Below are 13925 nucleotides of genomic sequence, written 5' to 3'. Positions count from 1 at the left end.
GAAATACTTTGTTATTTTGCAGAAGGTTGTGGTTCTCTGTATCACAAATAAGGCAACCCTTCTGAGACACCTGCAAATACAGTTGTTGTATTACCACAAATGTCTTCATCTTCATGCTGGGCCACCCAATAGAGAAATTGTTTACAATTAATTTGAGTGCAATTGTAAGAAAGTTCTGTTTCGATTGCTTTTTGTGAAGTTACCCTTAAAAACTAACTTCGGACAACAGCAAACTGGCTGTCATAGCCTGCTGCTGAGATGACCACATGGGCTAATGACCCAAGATTTTATTCAGCTCTGAGACAGGCATTACATTTTCTCTCTGTGCTCTCAGTCTCTGAGCTAACAGACACAGGACAGTTTAGTGCCTGCAGCAAACAGCCTTAGTCTCAGTGACATTTCTTGCTGTGTCATGATTCCCTCTTAATCTTTTGCACTATGACAAACGATGTCTATCAAGCTGGAATTGGATATATAACGTAGTTTTCAATTCTGACATGTAAAACTGAGCATTTTTTAATTGTTTCATATATGCAAATAGAAGCCATTGGAGCAAATAGTACATACCCACTGCTGTTTGTACTCTTCCTGGTGGCAGCATTTGCAAGCCTTGTTCACCTTGTGTTGTTTGTTAGTTTTAGTTTACAAAGGTAGAGAAATATTAAGGATTTGAATGTGACAGATGTATAAGTAGAAAAATATTTGTTTTGAAATTTGGTCTTTAGAAATAATGCATTGCTAACCAAAAGAAGATACAGTCTCATGATGATGAAGTAATTTTATTCTATAAGGTAAATTTTAAAAAATAACTACTCAGTACTCATAACTTCATATTCCCGGGCAGAAGGAAAGACACTACTCATGCTTTATTTCAGCTCTGAGTTTGTCAAATATAAGTGAACAAGTTCTTGAATTAGCTCAGGGACTGTTCTTTGTGTCTGAAAAGAAGTTTTCCAATTGAAGGCTAGCTTAGCCCTTCTCATAGACTCTGTTTCTGTATACTTAGTCACCAGCTCAGTGATTTAAGTTTTTAATAATTTTTAATAATTTTGATACCAAACATCATAATTTTCTAGCATTATAATTACACGGCTATTAATGAAGTAAGGAGTTTGTATCGTAAGCCTCTAATCTTTTACAAGCCTAACTTGAAATTGTTGAAGACTGATGTTTATAAATGCATTTCATTTCTTTTGGACCTTTCTTGAGGTTTTTTATCACTTTACATTCATTCTTCTGTCTACACTTGAATAATGTACTTGACAAGTTCTTTGTGTATAGAGCACAGCTCAGTGGAATCCCAGGAAGGTATGCCATTAGGATGCCTAGCAACTAGAGTAATACAAATATTTGCCAATTTTTTTTCTTCTGGAATTAATGTTTCCCACCCACTGTACTCCCATGAAATTTAAAAGCTATCAAAACAGAGCAAGAAAAGGACCAGTTCATTTAACTGCTGTAAATATTTCCAAAATATCTCATTTTTCCTTCAGACTGCTCAAATTAGTGTCTCAGGTTATGGAAAGGTTTACATAATTATTAAATGTAGTAATCCATTTACTGAAATCTGATATGAGTGACTTGAGGGAGGGAAGAAAGAGGTAAGAAACTCAATTTTTCTCCCATTCTAAAGGTGACCTTTCAAACACATACCTAACTTGGAGAATTGCAGAATTTCAAGTCCCTGCTCAGACTGCTGGTGTATCAGTAAAAATGCCTGCCCTCCTGCATTTTCAGACAGCTCAGTTAAGGGATGTCTTTGACCCAGCTGCTGAGCCAGCAGAGCCAGGGAGATTCTTCCATTGAAAGCATGCAGTGCAAGGAAGATAGCTTGGGTTTCAAATTCACATTTTCAGCAAGACCTGCCTTCACTGTGTGAACTTCTACAAATCATGAACTCATCAGAAAGTAAAGAATGTGAACACGCTTTATTTGTTCGTGGTTTTATGCTCTAGCAAGTATGCTGCTCAACATCACTGCCCTACTCATGTGAGAGCCACAACATATCCTTATAAATGTAGATCCAAAATAGACTTGGCTGTGGTTGACTTAGACCTAAATCACAGCTGTACATGAGCACTTCACTGTAACCTTTTAAAGAGAGCAGAAATGTATTTAAAGGTGATGGTCTCATCACCTTGAGCTAACCTAAACTTTCCAAGATGCTAGTTTGTTTGGCATCTCTCCAGGCTGGTTGCTATGCAGTAGGATTCCAGAGAAGCCAAATTATAGTAGCTTTATAGCTATCACGTTCCTGTCGATGCTTGAGGGACTTCAGAATGGAAACAGAAATAAATGCAAGCTGTTATGGTATGAAATAAGCTGTGCTCAGAGAGTTGGGGTGGGTGAAGAGGGCAGAGAGAAATGTGTATAGGGAACTGACTGTGTGGTGATAGTTCCTGGCTGAATTTCTAGGATGAAATTACAAATAGGAATCCTATTTTTAGAGGTAAAGAATATTAATTTTAAAATAATAGCTTAAAACATTTTCTGATATTGAAATATTTATGAATTGTTGGAAAGGAAAAAGTAAAACCTTCTTTGAACTGTTTAATGAATTTTGCATTTCAGCTGGAAAACTACTCATTACACCCCTAATATTGGTTCTGGGACTGGCACTGGGAGCCGTAGCTGTTGTAATAGGTAAGAGTTACATATGTGAATGAAACTAATCCTGATTATGCAGTGACTTTCTCTATATGACATCTCAAAAATATGGAGACAAAGTACAGATTTCACAGATGCTGTTTTAGTATTAAGCACATTACTTATTTCTAAAAAAATGATGTTTTTAAATTTATGCTTACTAGCTTTATTTTTGTTCCCATTTATTTAATTTTCCAAATAAACATCTTTAACTGCTCTAGATAAACTAGCAGAAAGTTCAGAGTAATTTAAATATAATCCTGGGGGCTGACTGACTTGGACCCAGCCTTATAATCACTCCATTGAATCACTATTTCAAATCTTAGTCATGTGTATGACAATATTTTTAGGGAACCAAGGCTTAGTCCCAAGAACTCATCAGCTTGAAGATGCAACAGGAACAAAGCAGCAAATTGGGATGAGTCAGTCTCAAAACATGATCCAGTGAGAACACTGCCAAATTGTATTCCATCACAAAAACTGGTACTCTGAATTCACTGGATTACAGTATCAAAGCTCTGTAAATGTGGTTGCATTAATGTGGACAGATATTTTAGCAAAGCTGCTCTTTGCCTGAGTTTTCCCACAGAAAAGAGATTAGCTGTGACAACAAGGTATCATTTTGCTCATGTGAGTGCATATCCACTCTTTATATTGGCAGCAATATGTCATTGCAGGATCATGCTGCTTCACAGCTTTTCATCAAACTGCTTTTTCCACTGGGAATTTGCAGTGCATGCCCAGCCCTGAGGTATATTGGGGTGTGTCTCCTTTATTTTGATATAATAAAGCCAAAATACACCAGGATAGCTGTATTAATAAGGTTGGAAGTAACCAGTCAACCTATAACCAAAATACTATTACAGCTTTTCTAGACTACATCTGGCCAAATAAGGACTATTGCTGTAATTTCTGTATTTAGACCAACCATCTTCACTGAAGAGAGTGAGCAGTGCTTATCTTAAATATTTATTCTATTCAATAGCATTTTTATGCCAAAATTTTAAACAATAAAGGCTTCTTAGTGCCAGTAAATCTTATTTTGGTCTGCAATCTGGTATAATGTATGGTGAGGGAAAAAAATCCACTTTTTTATATACTAAAAATCAAGAGGGTTTTGCAGTAATATAGTAACAATATTTGCAATAATAATCAGAATGCCATTGAAGTCTCATGCTAGACTTGGCTGGATAAGATAGGATGAAGGCCAGCAGTATGAGCAGTTCCAGAAACATTGACTATTTATAGAAAAGTTCTGGTTTTGAGGTAATTAGAGCAATATTTGCTGCCAACCACTATTAGAATAATTTCAGTTGCATAGCTGAAAATCATACTGCACCATTTACAAGGCTATTGAGCAAAGCAACAGCCCTGTGATTGTAGTAGTCTTTTGTTCTGTGTTGTTACTGTAGTGGTGTTTGAAAAGAAAATCTTTGGCCATTTCAGTCAGCTGGTAGCAAGAGAAAGAGGAAGATCCTTCTCATTTTGGTTTGAAAGAGTACAGACTATTTGAAAAATTTTTCACCTGAATGATTGTGATGTGTGGGGTTTTTTTTTGTTTTTACAGCTTTCTTTCTCTCAAAAGACTTAAAAATAAATAGTTCCCTGTCCAGGCAAGCATAAACACTTGATATTATTAAAGATAAACATTTGGTATTAGTTCACAATAGATGAGGACGCTTGTAAAAATAAATAAAAAGTAAAACTATAATGTGCTGTCTCTATTGTATGTGAATCTAATTGAAAACTAGCTTTGAATTTAGATCTAAGAATTTCCAGACTGCTTTTAAAAGTTTTGATTGTACCATATACCAGACAGCATGATTCACAAGTTAATTTGTCAGAGGTGAGTGCAGGGTTAGCAGGAATTTGTCGTAACGGAAAAGAGTTAAGTGTAGCTTAACTCATTATCAAAGACAGTGGTTGTTGCAGGCTAGTGTTTTTTTCTGCTTGTCCAAATGCCTGGTCTGAATTCTCCTGAGACATGAAAAGCTCCATCTGAATACATATACCTAAAGAACATAGAACATGCACGAAGGATTGCAGTTACTTATGTGTTTTTTTCATGTTTCCTTCTTTTGGCAGGTTTATTTGTGTTTCCTATCTATTGCCTTTGTAAAAAGCAGAGGAAAAGGTCACGGACAGGTATGCCCTGGTGAGGACGGACGTTACTGCCTGAACTGAGCTGGTCCTGCAAGGGCTATCCGAGTTTTGTGCAACAGAGCAATACAGTGCTGGTTACAGCATCAAAGCCACCGCCCTGGAAGAAGGATGGGGGCTCTCCTGCCATCTTCCCTCAGCTGAAAACACTACTGCAGACCAGAAAGCCTCTTTGCTCTGGTGCACTCTCAACAAGATGGGCCCCCTGACTGCTGCTTTTTAAATGTTTTTTGGTTTGGGGTTTTTTGTGGGTTTTTTTTTTTTGTTGTTGTTGTTTGGTTGGGTTTTTTTTGTTTTGTTTTGTTTTTTTTTAGTTATTACTTTGGAGGGGTTTTTTTGAGTCTAAGTTTCTGAACCAGACAATCCAAGTCTGTATTGTAGCCACAACTCTACTACCGATTTGGCCTGTGAAGAAAGCATTTAACTGCTAACATGTGCTCATTTAACTTCAGTGTCGGCCTTTAAGGTGGAAATGCTTAGAAGTGTTTGGACTCTTACTGTGTACTGAGCATACTACTTTTGGTATTAAAAACTTCTTCTGTAAATAACTTCCATCACACAGCATTCTGTTGAGCATACCAAAACTCCATCACATGCCAGAGCACGACAGCTGGTTGTCTTCTGAGCCCTGCTCCTGCCAGTGGAGCGCGCATTGCCCCCGCCAAACTGCAGTGCCTCAGAGGGAAACACCCCTGGTACTGGAGCGCCGTGATGCTTAAGAGTCTGGTGATTGGTTTCACTTCAGTAATTTATTTATGACAGTCTGTTAATATTAATGGCAGAGGGTGTGACAAGATTTCTTACAACAGGACTTAATTTTTAAATTCTCACAGTGCAGAAAAAATCTGAAGGGTTTAGATAATAAGATGTGTCAGTGGCCTAATCTGTCCCAGGATATCCCTGAAATGTGTCTTCAGGGAAGCTGGAGACCTGCTCTTTTTATTCTGACTTGGAATATGATATACATGCTAGACACTACCTATGTGAGGATTGACTTGATGAAATTTTATAGCCTAAATAGCACATTTTGTTTGTTTGTTCCCTTGAGTAGGCTGCTACTACTACATAAGTCTTGGAGTATCCGCTGATGTCTTAGGAGGAAAATCTGTGAATCCAGGGTAAGGGAAGCGATCATAAATTCTTAGGAGACCACTTGATTCTTACTTTCTGCTTCCAGTGTTTCTCTTCCTGGCACATGACAGTTCTGAAGAGAACAGCTATCTTTGCTCTTTTTTCCTTAAGTTCTACTGTTTGCTACCAAACCACTTTCTCAGTGCATCACAACAAAAGTGATCCTTAATTCAGCATAAGGAATCAATTATGGAGAATCTTTACACTTTTAATTTTGATCCAAATCTATCATACAAATATAACTTTAAAAGCTAGAATAAATTTGTTCAGACAGAACATTGAAACAATAAAGAAAGGAACTGAATAAAAAAATATCTTCTTCATACTGTAAAAATACAAGCTACTCTTAAAGAAAAGAAGATTGGATTTGTACTGTGAAGGTACTTCTTTTCAGTTTGTGTGTCTGAAGATATACACATTTATATATCTTTGTTTGTGTATATATGGGGAAAGGGGAAGCAGGAAGATGGGAAATGTCCTTAAGAGTCTACTGACTTCAAAATTTAGGCTTGCAAAAAGATATCATTTAAGAGGATATACTCTGTACCACTTTCTTTGAAAATGGTTGTTAAATCTGAATCCAGTTGTAATTTTTAAGCAAATGGTGTTCTGCCCCACCAACATAATACTGTTACAAGATACTTTGACTTTTATGCCTCAGTGGAAGAAGCTGATAACTTTTGTTTACCTGGAAACACAAATATCAGTTTACCATAGTTGGCTAGTATGCTTGTTTTCTGTCAGCTTCTAGTTTTGTTTTCTTGTGTGTTTTTTTTTTTTTTCTTTAAGCACACCATAGTAGTGAATACCTATTTAATAATTTCCATTTGAATTTAAGGGCATGTTTACCCTGTTATCCTAACAGTAGAAATAGTACCTTTCAAAGATTTGCAAATTAAGAAGGGAAGCAGTGATGTTTAGAAATAAAATTCAAAGCCTATTATCGATGCAAATTCACCTGTTATTTAGACTTTCTTCTGAGACACATCAGTTTTCTATTTGTGTTCTGTCTGAAGCTGGAAGCTGCCTTAAAATTGGTCTTGGTTTTGAGTGTGTTTTCTGAGGCTATACATATCAGTTGTCTTTGGCTTACTCAGGGATTTTTATTCCTCTCTTTAAATGTCAAATAATGAAGATATTTTTGTATTATTTAGAAAAACCTTCAGACCTCAGAGAGTGAGATATATATAGATAGATTTGGGTTTGCAATGCAGTCTATAACTTGGTGTCAAACTATTCCACTTGAGAATATTTTAGTACTTAAGATTATCTGTACTTAACTACACAGTGGATTAATTTCCTTTCTTTTCCTGTTTCTGTGTAAATGTGAGAGATATTCTTACAGTCTTTGTAGCTGTTTTCACTCTGCCATGTTTGCCTTTTTCAGTTTTTAACTAGAGTTCAGTAAGATCTGAAACTAAGAGAATAAAGAACATAAAAGGGAAGATAATAGATCTGCACTTACTTCTATTCAGAAAGTATGTCCATGTGGATGGAGAAAAGGAACATAAAACTCAGGTCCTATATTATCATTTCATCTAGGCCATTTTGATTTTATCAGAACAGAATAAATCAAAGGGAAATGGTTCTTAATTTTCTATACAGAGCAGAAAGAGACATCTTTGACCTTGTAAAGATGAGTGAGTCTGATTGTGCTTTTCCTGCAAAGAAAAAAAAGGAATTGCAATAATTTTTGCAGTTAATAATTTTGCAGTTGCAAGGAATTAAGATAATTTGTTTTGTAGAACAGGATAAATGTTCAAGAACCTGGAAGAATAGGTGTATGGAAGTCTTCTTCCATCTGTATAAAAATACTCGCACTTGAAAAGTACATAAATACAATTTTTATCAATGTTATATAATATAACCTACTAAAGCATGAGAAGTAGCTCAGTACAAAGCTTGATTTGGTTAAACATTAGCTTTTAAGCAACTCATCACAGCAAACCTTGTATGCATCGAAGCCATGTCATTTGTTTTAAAAACATTAATTTATTCTTTTGAAAGAAACTGAATGAACTTTATAAGGAAATTATGTAAGTGTATTGGTTTTTTGTAACTACTCTAGAGAAACCATTGGCCTGTTCTGCTTCATGTTTATTAGCAGAAAACTTCATCAGGCAGCTATATTATCCTGCTGAGGCAGATCCCACACTACTGTATGCTGATCATCATGGTCATTGTGTTTGCTTTGGCTACAGTTCATATTTAAGATTATTTATCTTTGTTGCTCATCAGTGCCTATGTTCAGACTAGGAAATGCTTAAATCCATTCTACACTAGCCTTCTGTTCCAAGCTTGCTGGGGCTGCCTTTGCCTGTGCACTCAGTTCTGCATGCGGGTGCGCAGTCAGAGCCGGGGCTCTCCCCATCCTGTGCCATGGCTGGGTGTTCCCCATCCTGCTCCTGCTGGCAGGGCTGGCTGGCCACCTCTCCCAGGAGCTGCTCTCCCTTTCTCCACTATGCAGAATTTCGTTGAATTTCAGTAGTGGGGTCAAGTCCCACGGCATCTCAGAGCATAGTTAGGTATACGTAGAGACTTTACACAGGAGCTTGTGACTAGAAAAAAAAGTGTGCTTTTCCTTTCCTATTAGCCAATGAGAGTAATAAGCTGAGTAGGAATACAGGCAAGAAGCAGAAAAACAATTCTGAGTAGCTTTGTGCTGAGCTGACCCATCAGGCTTAGTTCTGTACAAAAAAGTCAGTGAGTCTTCATTTCTCACCACCTCCATAATAAACAGCATATTCCTACCTGTTCAGTGTCATTAAAGTACAGTGCACTTTGAGTGATCTATTATCTTCCTTTGAGGCAGTGCATATGCATAAGGGAAGATTTTGTGTTTGGTTTTGATGCTCCTAATGCTGACTTGGTAATTCTTCCTGGTGTGTTAAGGGTTTTTGTAATTTACACTTATTTATTCATTACAAAAGTTTTACTTTATTAAAAATATTAATTTGCAGGGACTACTGCCAATTTTAACTAGAAGGCATTTTGGATCACTGTCAGGTATTCTTTTTAGCCAAGAGGCGTTTTGCTCTTCCAAAGACTGTCACAGTTTGTGTGATGTTAAATGGTGTGTAGGTGGGGCAGTAATTCTCCCAGAGGATATAAATTCACCAGTGATGGAATGGTTTCTTATGCCAGTTAGGTTTGAGAAACTGTTTAATATTCAGTGGCCAAACAGATTGCCTTGCAAATTATTGGTTGGATTGTTAGTTTTTTGGGATTTTTTAAATTCAGTTATGTTATTTTGTTTCTCGAGCAAACCTTACATCGTAATTTTTGGTATGCTAATTGTGCAGGTTCAAGTTGTGGGTAAGAACCACAGATTGCTGTTACTGTTATAATCTATATTAGATCTCTGCTGATGAAAAGAATCCTACATAAGGAGACTATTAGATAATTTCTTACTTTCTTTTCATTTTTATGCCTTATAGTTGCAATGAGTCAGCTTCATTCCTGACATCAGTCACAGCCCCATTAAACCAGAGAAAACTATTTTTGTGCCAGTGTGGAATTTGGTCACAAATACTTTTATAAAAACATCTAGAAGCATGTTAGTAGCCATGGAAAACCTGGTTCACTTCTTAAGAAGTGTTAACTACTATGGAGCCACTCCTCTCATTGCAGAATGATGCCAGTGTGTTGAGTAAGCACAGGAGAGGGAAGGAGTTGGGAAGAATTTCCAAACAACATTCTCATTAGAGCAGATTGTCAGGAGAGGAATTTAATTTATTTCTTTATTATTTAATAGAATAAAGAAATTTTAGTGCTTTGAATCACTAAAGACGTTAGAAATAGTACCCAAAGACAGTGTTAAGTAACATTTCTTCAAATTCTGCTTTCTTCAATGTAACAAATAGCAGCACACTGTAAGAGATGGAATTGCAGCTGTTCAGTATTTTTAGGACTTAACACACAAACTTGAGGGTGCACAACATCTGAAAAGTTATGTTGCTGATCTGTTTGGTAGTTTATCTTGCTACTGTTACATGAAAAACAAGCTGAGCCTTGATTCAATTGAAAGACAGTGTTCTCACTGTTGTTACAGCTTGAGTACTTAATACTCCAAAACATATTTGTAATAAAACTAACAAATGTAGTTGCTTGCAGACTGAAGCTTCCTTGCTAATTCTTCCTTACCTTTCTGTGCATAAGAGTTCAGGAGCCGTATGTTCTCTCTGCAGTAAGGAACAAGCTGCACATATTAGACAATTAATCATTGATGCTTCTCTTCTCTTGGCCTAATAGTGAAATGCCATAAGGTTGGGAAATGAAAACTGATCTTAGAGTGCATGCTCTGATTTCACAGGTAAAAATGTGTAATAAGTTTTAATTACTCCATAGCAAGAAATAAATACATACATTTTGAAACATAATTCCAGCTGTTAATTTATAAATCTGTCGGTATAACACAATAGTTATAACAGTGATGCATTTATTAAAATACGTATATTGTGCAAAAGAAAGCCTTTTTTGGTGCTTATTTGGCTTATCAAAACATGAAAAATTAATCTGAAGTGTTTGGATAGATTAAAGGCAGAAGAGAAGCCTATTGTGTAAAAATATTTGTTTAGCATTAATGTGAACTTTGCACATACCTTAAACACAATTGCATGCCAACCCCTTTCAGTGTTCACCTTGTTGAAAATTTATCAGACTGAAAACAGTGTTTTTGAAATTTTTAACTTACTGTCACAGAGCATGATGTTACTAACACAATGCCACATTTACCTCATTTTTAGAAGGAAATATATTTACAGAATTCAGAGAAGCTGTTCAGGTATTTTGAACTAGTCCTGTAAAACAATGATGCAGTCAGAAAACATCTTCATGCCTTATGCCAGCTCTAGGTGAGCAGATGGCTTCAGTCTCTAGTCATGGACTATGTTTTTGCATAAAAAATGCACTCTTAATAGTTTTTCATATCAATTTGCATCCTGCTGATTTGTGTCCTGAAATTGCAAGGACAGGGATAGATTTACATTTCACCATTTACCATCTCATAATAAATTGTTTACCATGTTTCCATTCTTACACACTTTGTTTCTATGCACTCCTTCTCATTCTAAATCTCATCATTTGAAGCTGACTCATGAAAATGGCTGATGATCAAATTGCACCTGTAAAATGTGATCTCATAAGAAGTTGCTGCATTAATGCTTTGCTGAGATATAAGCAAAATATTAATTTTGTTGTATTTACATTACTTAAAAGCAAGATGCTGAAATCCGTTTTTCTTCAGGCTTTTAATTTTGAATTTTTTAGAAGTTCCTTAAACAGCATAGTCATCTTTGTTACATAACTAACCATATGAGTACAAAATAACATTTTGGGGTATTTGTTAATTCTTGTCGCTATGGTAGAGATGACAATAGTGTTGAAAAAATGAAAAAAATACCTCTGAGGAGTACAAGCTGAATTTAATTCCATGACAGTTCAATGAGAAGTCTTCCCTTGCCCCCATCTCTTGTTTTGTGTATTTTAGCGTGAAGGATTCCCTTTAAAATAGGTTTAATTTGAATGGCAAGGAGTGAGGGTAGTGAGATAATGGAACACACCGTTTTTAGTGTACAGGCTTCTGGCACAACTAGGGTGCTGGCCAAACACTGTGGATTCATTAAGAAAGCAATTTCTAGTTCTGCATTTGGGCAGCATACAAGCTAGATGTATCAGTGATGGGAACTTTTTGTAGTATATTTATGGGATGACTAAGAACTTGTAAAAACTGGAGTAAGGCAATGCCCATGAAAGCAATGCTTGAATTCCAGTATTTATTGTTTTGTATAATGAGGGATTTTAAATGTGTAAGTGCCTTATTGCGTGAAACAAATGAAAGGTGTTCATGCCCCTCAGCAGAGCAATGTGGGAATTCCTGTTCTGTGGACTCCTACAGTTACATTAACCCAAAGTAATGCGTTTGGTTTGCTGAGAAAGTTGACAAATGTTATATTAGGGAAGAAGTTAGCCTATCATAAAAGTAATCTGGCATGCTTATGTTGATTCCGATGATCTCATTTCTGTGGTTTTTTTTAACTTGCTCTTTGCCCCCATCCCTCCCATCTTCCTTCAGACTTCTGCAGAAATGCATCTTAAATTGTTAAGAGTAAGCCTGGCTCCTCCAACATAAGAAGCCCTGAGTTTTCAACCTCTGAAAGAGATGCAGCCTGTTGGAGAGGAGAATTGAGCACAGCCTGTTGTGGCTGCGCCTGCCAGCTCACAGGCTCACTGGTGCCTTGTTCACCCTAATTGTTGGAGGTGGAAGCACCAAGGCACATGGAGGTGCACTGCAGCTAGGCTAGGACTTAAAGCGGGTTGAGAGCATTTCAGTGTTCTCCAGCTGGAGCTGTCCTGTTAATACAAGTTGGTAACTCCTGTGGAGAGGGAATCTAGGTGGACAAAACCATCGATCAAGATGGTGGTGCAGCTCTGGGAGCTCTGCCCAGCCCTTCACTGCAGGGTGGGAGGTGTGATCTGGAAAAGTATTACTCATTTTGCCATCTTCTGATAGCTTCAAAATGGGTGTTGTGGGGTTTATTTCTTCTTGTTTCATTTTCTAGAAGACAGTGGAATTGTACCCTTTAGGTTCTAAACTTACTAAAGGACCTGTTTGTTCTTGCTAACATTGATGCCACTGTTGTCCATTTGTTACTGAGGTCAGGAATAAGCTACTTTTCTAAAACTACCTTGAATTTCATGAGCTTATGGAAGCAGTTATCTGCCAAAAAAATTGAAGTATAAAAGGTAATTATCAGGAGGAGATTGAGTTAATGGGGGGTAAGAAGAAAAATTAAGCTTAGAAGGTCTTATTTTTTATAGATTCATGATCACAAGATGGTTTTAATATGTTCAATTTCCTCCACTGAGAATTTGTGAAAAAAAGCAGGAGAAATTAAGATGAGTATTCCTTTGAACCTTTTCTTTTCCTGAAACTCTTGAGTTTTTCAGAACTGTAGGAGGGGCTTTTTTTTCCACCCTGGACTTATTAATTGGTCATATAGCTGTGACATACTGTGAACACTACTGTGACTGTTTAGTCAGGATTCACCTTGCATATCTAAAGGTTTTGGTGATAAGGAATTTGATTTAGAGCCATACTGCAATAAAATTATAAGTGAATTATTACATATCTTAATGACTTCTATTTCAGCATTAGCTCAGAATTTTAAAATTTGATTCTTCTATAATCTATTAAATAGAAGATGCCATATGTCAAAATACTCCTTCAACCTTATGAGTTTGTTTATTTTTACTAGTTATTTCCTTATATGATTTTTTTTCTCTCCTAGAACCAGCATTCACACAACCAAAATGCTTATACGATTTCCCCATTGTCTTTGTCTTGCATTTAGCCAAAACTGTTTTCTGTTGCCAAGTATTGCAACAATGGTCTTCATGCTGTAATAACTTGATAAAATATTCAGTAGTCTTGGGCAATATTTTACAAATAATTCATCTTCAAGTTGGTATTTTAAATGTATACCAATGATCACTGTTGAGTGTGCTACCTATGTGGCTGCTTCAGTTCATGTCAATGTTTTGTAAGGATTATTTCTTGCTACCCTCTTCAGAGTGCCTTTTCATTTAGGAGGTCAAGAAAGATGGTTCATTGAAGTCTTTTGTTGAATCTACCATAGTAATGTCTGATCTGTAAACTTGTCCTGATGAATGTATAACTAAAATCTTGTTCTTTAAAAAGCTATAGTAGACACAGGTTGTATATGCACATGTACATGCATGGATACAAGGGAAGATATTCTGCCAATGTTTGTCCTGCTGGACAGGACCTTTCGAAAGTAAGTGAATTTTTTAACAGTTTTATTTTCAAAATGTTACCTCACTAGTATTCAGTAGTAGATATGTCTCTGTATTGCTTCACTTTGCTAAATACAATCACGGTAGGCAGTTTAATTTTTAAAAGACTCTGCGATGAATTTGGTGTTCATATGAGACTGAATTTCGTAAGACAAAACTTACGGTACTTTATT

The 13925-nt window shown here is 36.4% G+C and overlaps 1 protein-coding gene across 1 annotated transcript in view; it reads left to right on the top strand.

The window, feature by feature from the left end:
• RNF217 (ring finger protein 217) overlaps nt 1-13475 on the top strand; it is a 63622-nt gene extending 50147 nt beyond the window's left edge. The window contains exons 5-6 of the mRNA XM_074537865.1: nt 2572-2643; nt 4732-13475. Of these exons, the coding sequence (XP_074393966.1) occupies nt 2572-2643; nt 4732-4805 (146 nt within the window). The 3' untranslated portion in view covers nt 4806-13475. The remainder of the gene's footprint in view (nt 1-2571; nt 2644-4731) is intronic.
• Nucleotides 13476-13925: the final 450 nt, after the last annotated feature.

The sequence above is a fragment of the Zonotrichia albicollis genome, chromosome 3 (genome assembly GCF_047830755.1).
Source record: "Zonotrichia albicollis isolate bZonAlb1 chromosome 3, bZonAlb1.hap1, whole genome shotgun sequence".
In the NCBI taxonomy this organism is placed as follows: Eukaryota; Metazoa; Chordata; class Aves; order Passeriformes; family Passerellidae; genus Zonotrichia; species Zonotrichia albicollis.
The sequence above is the reverse complement of the archived record's forward strand: the minus strand, read 5'-3'. Positions and strand labels throughout refer to the sequence as shown.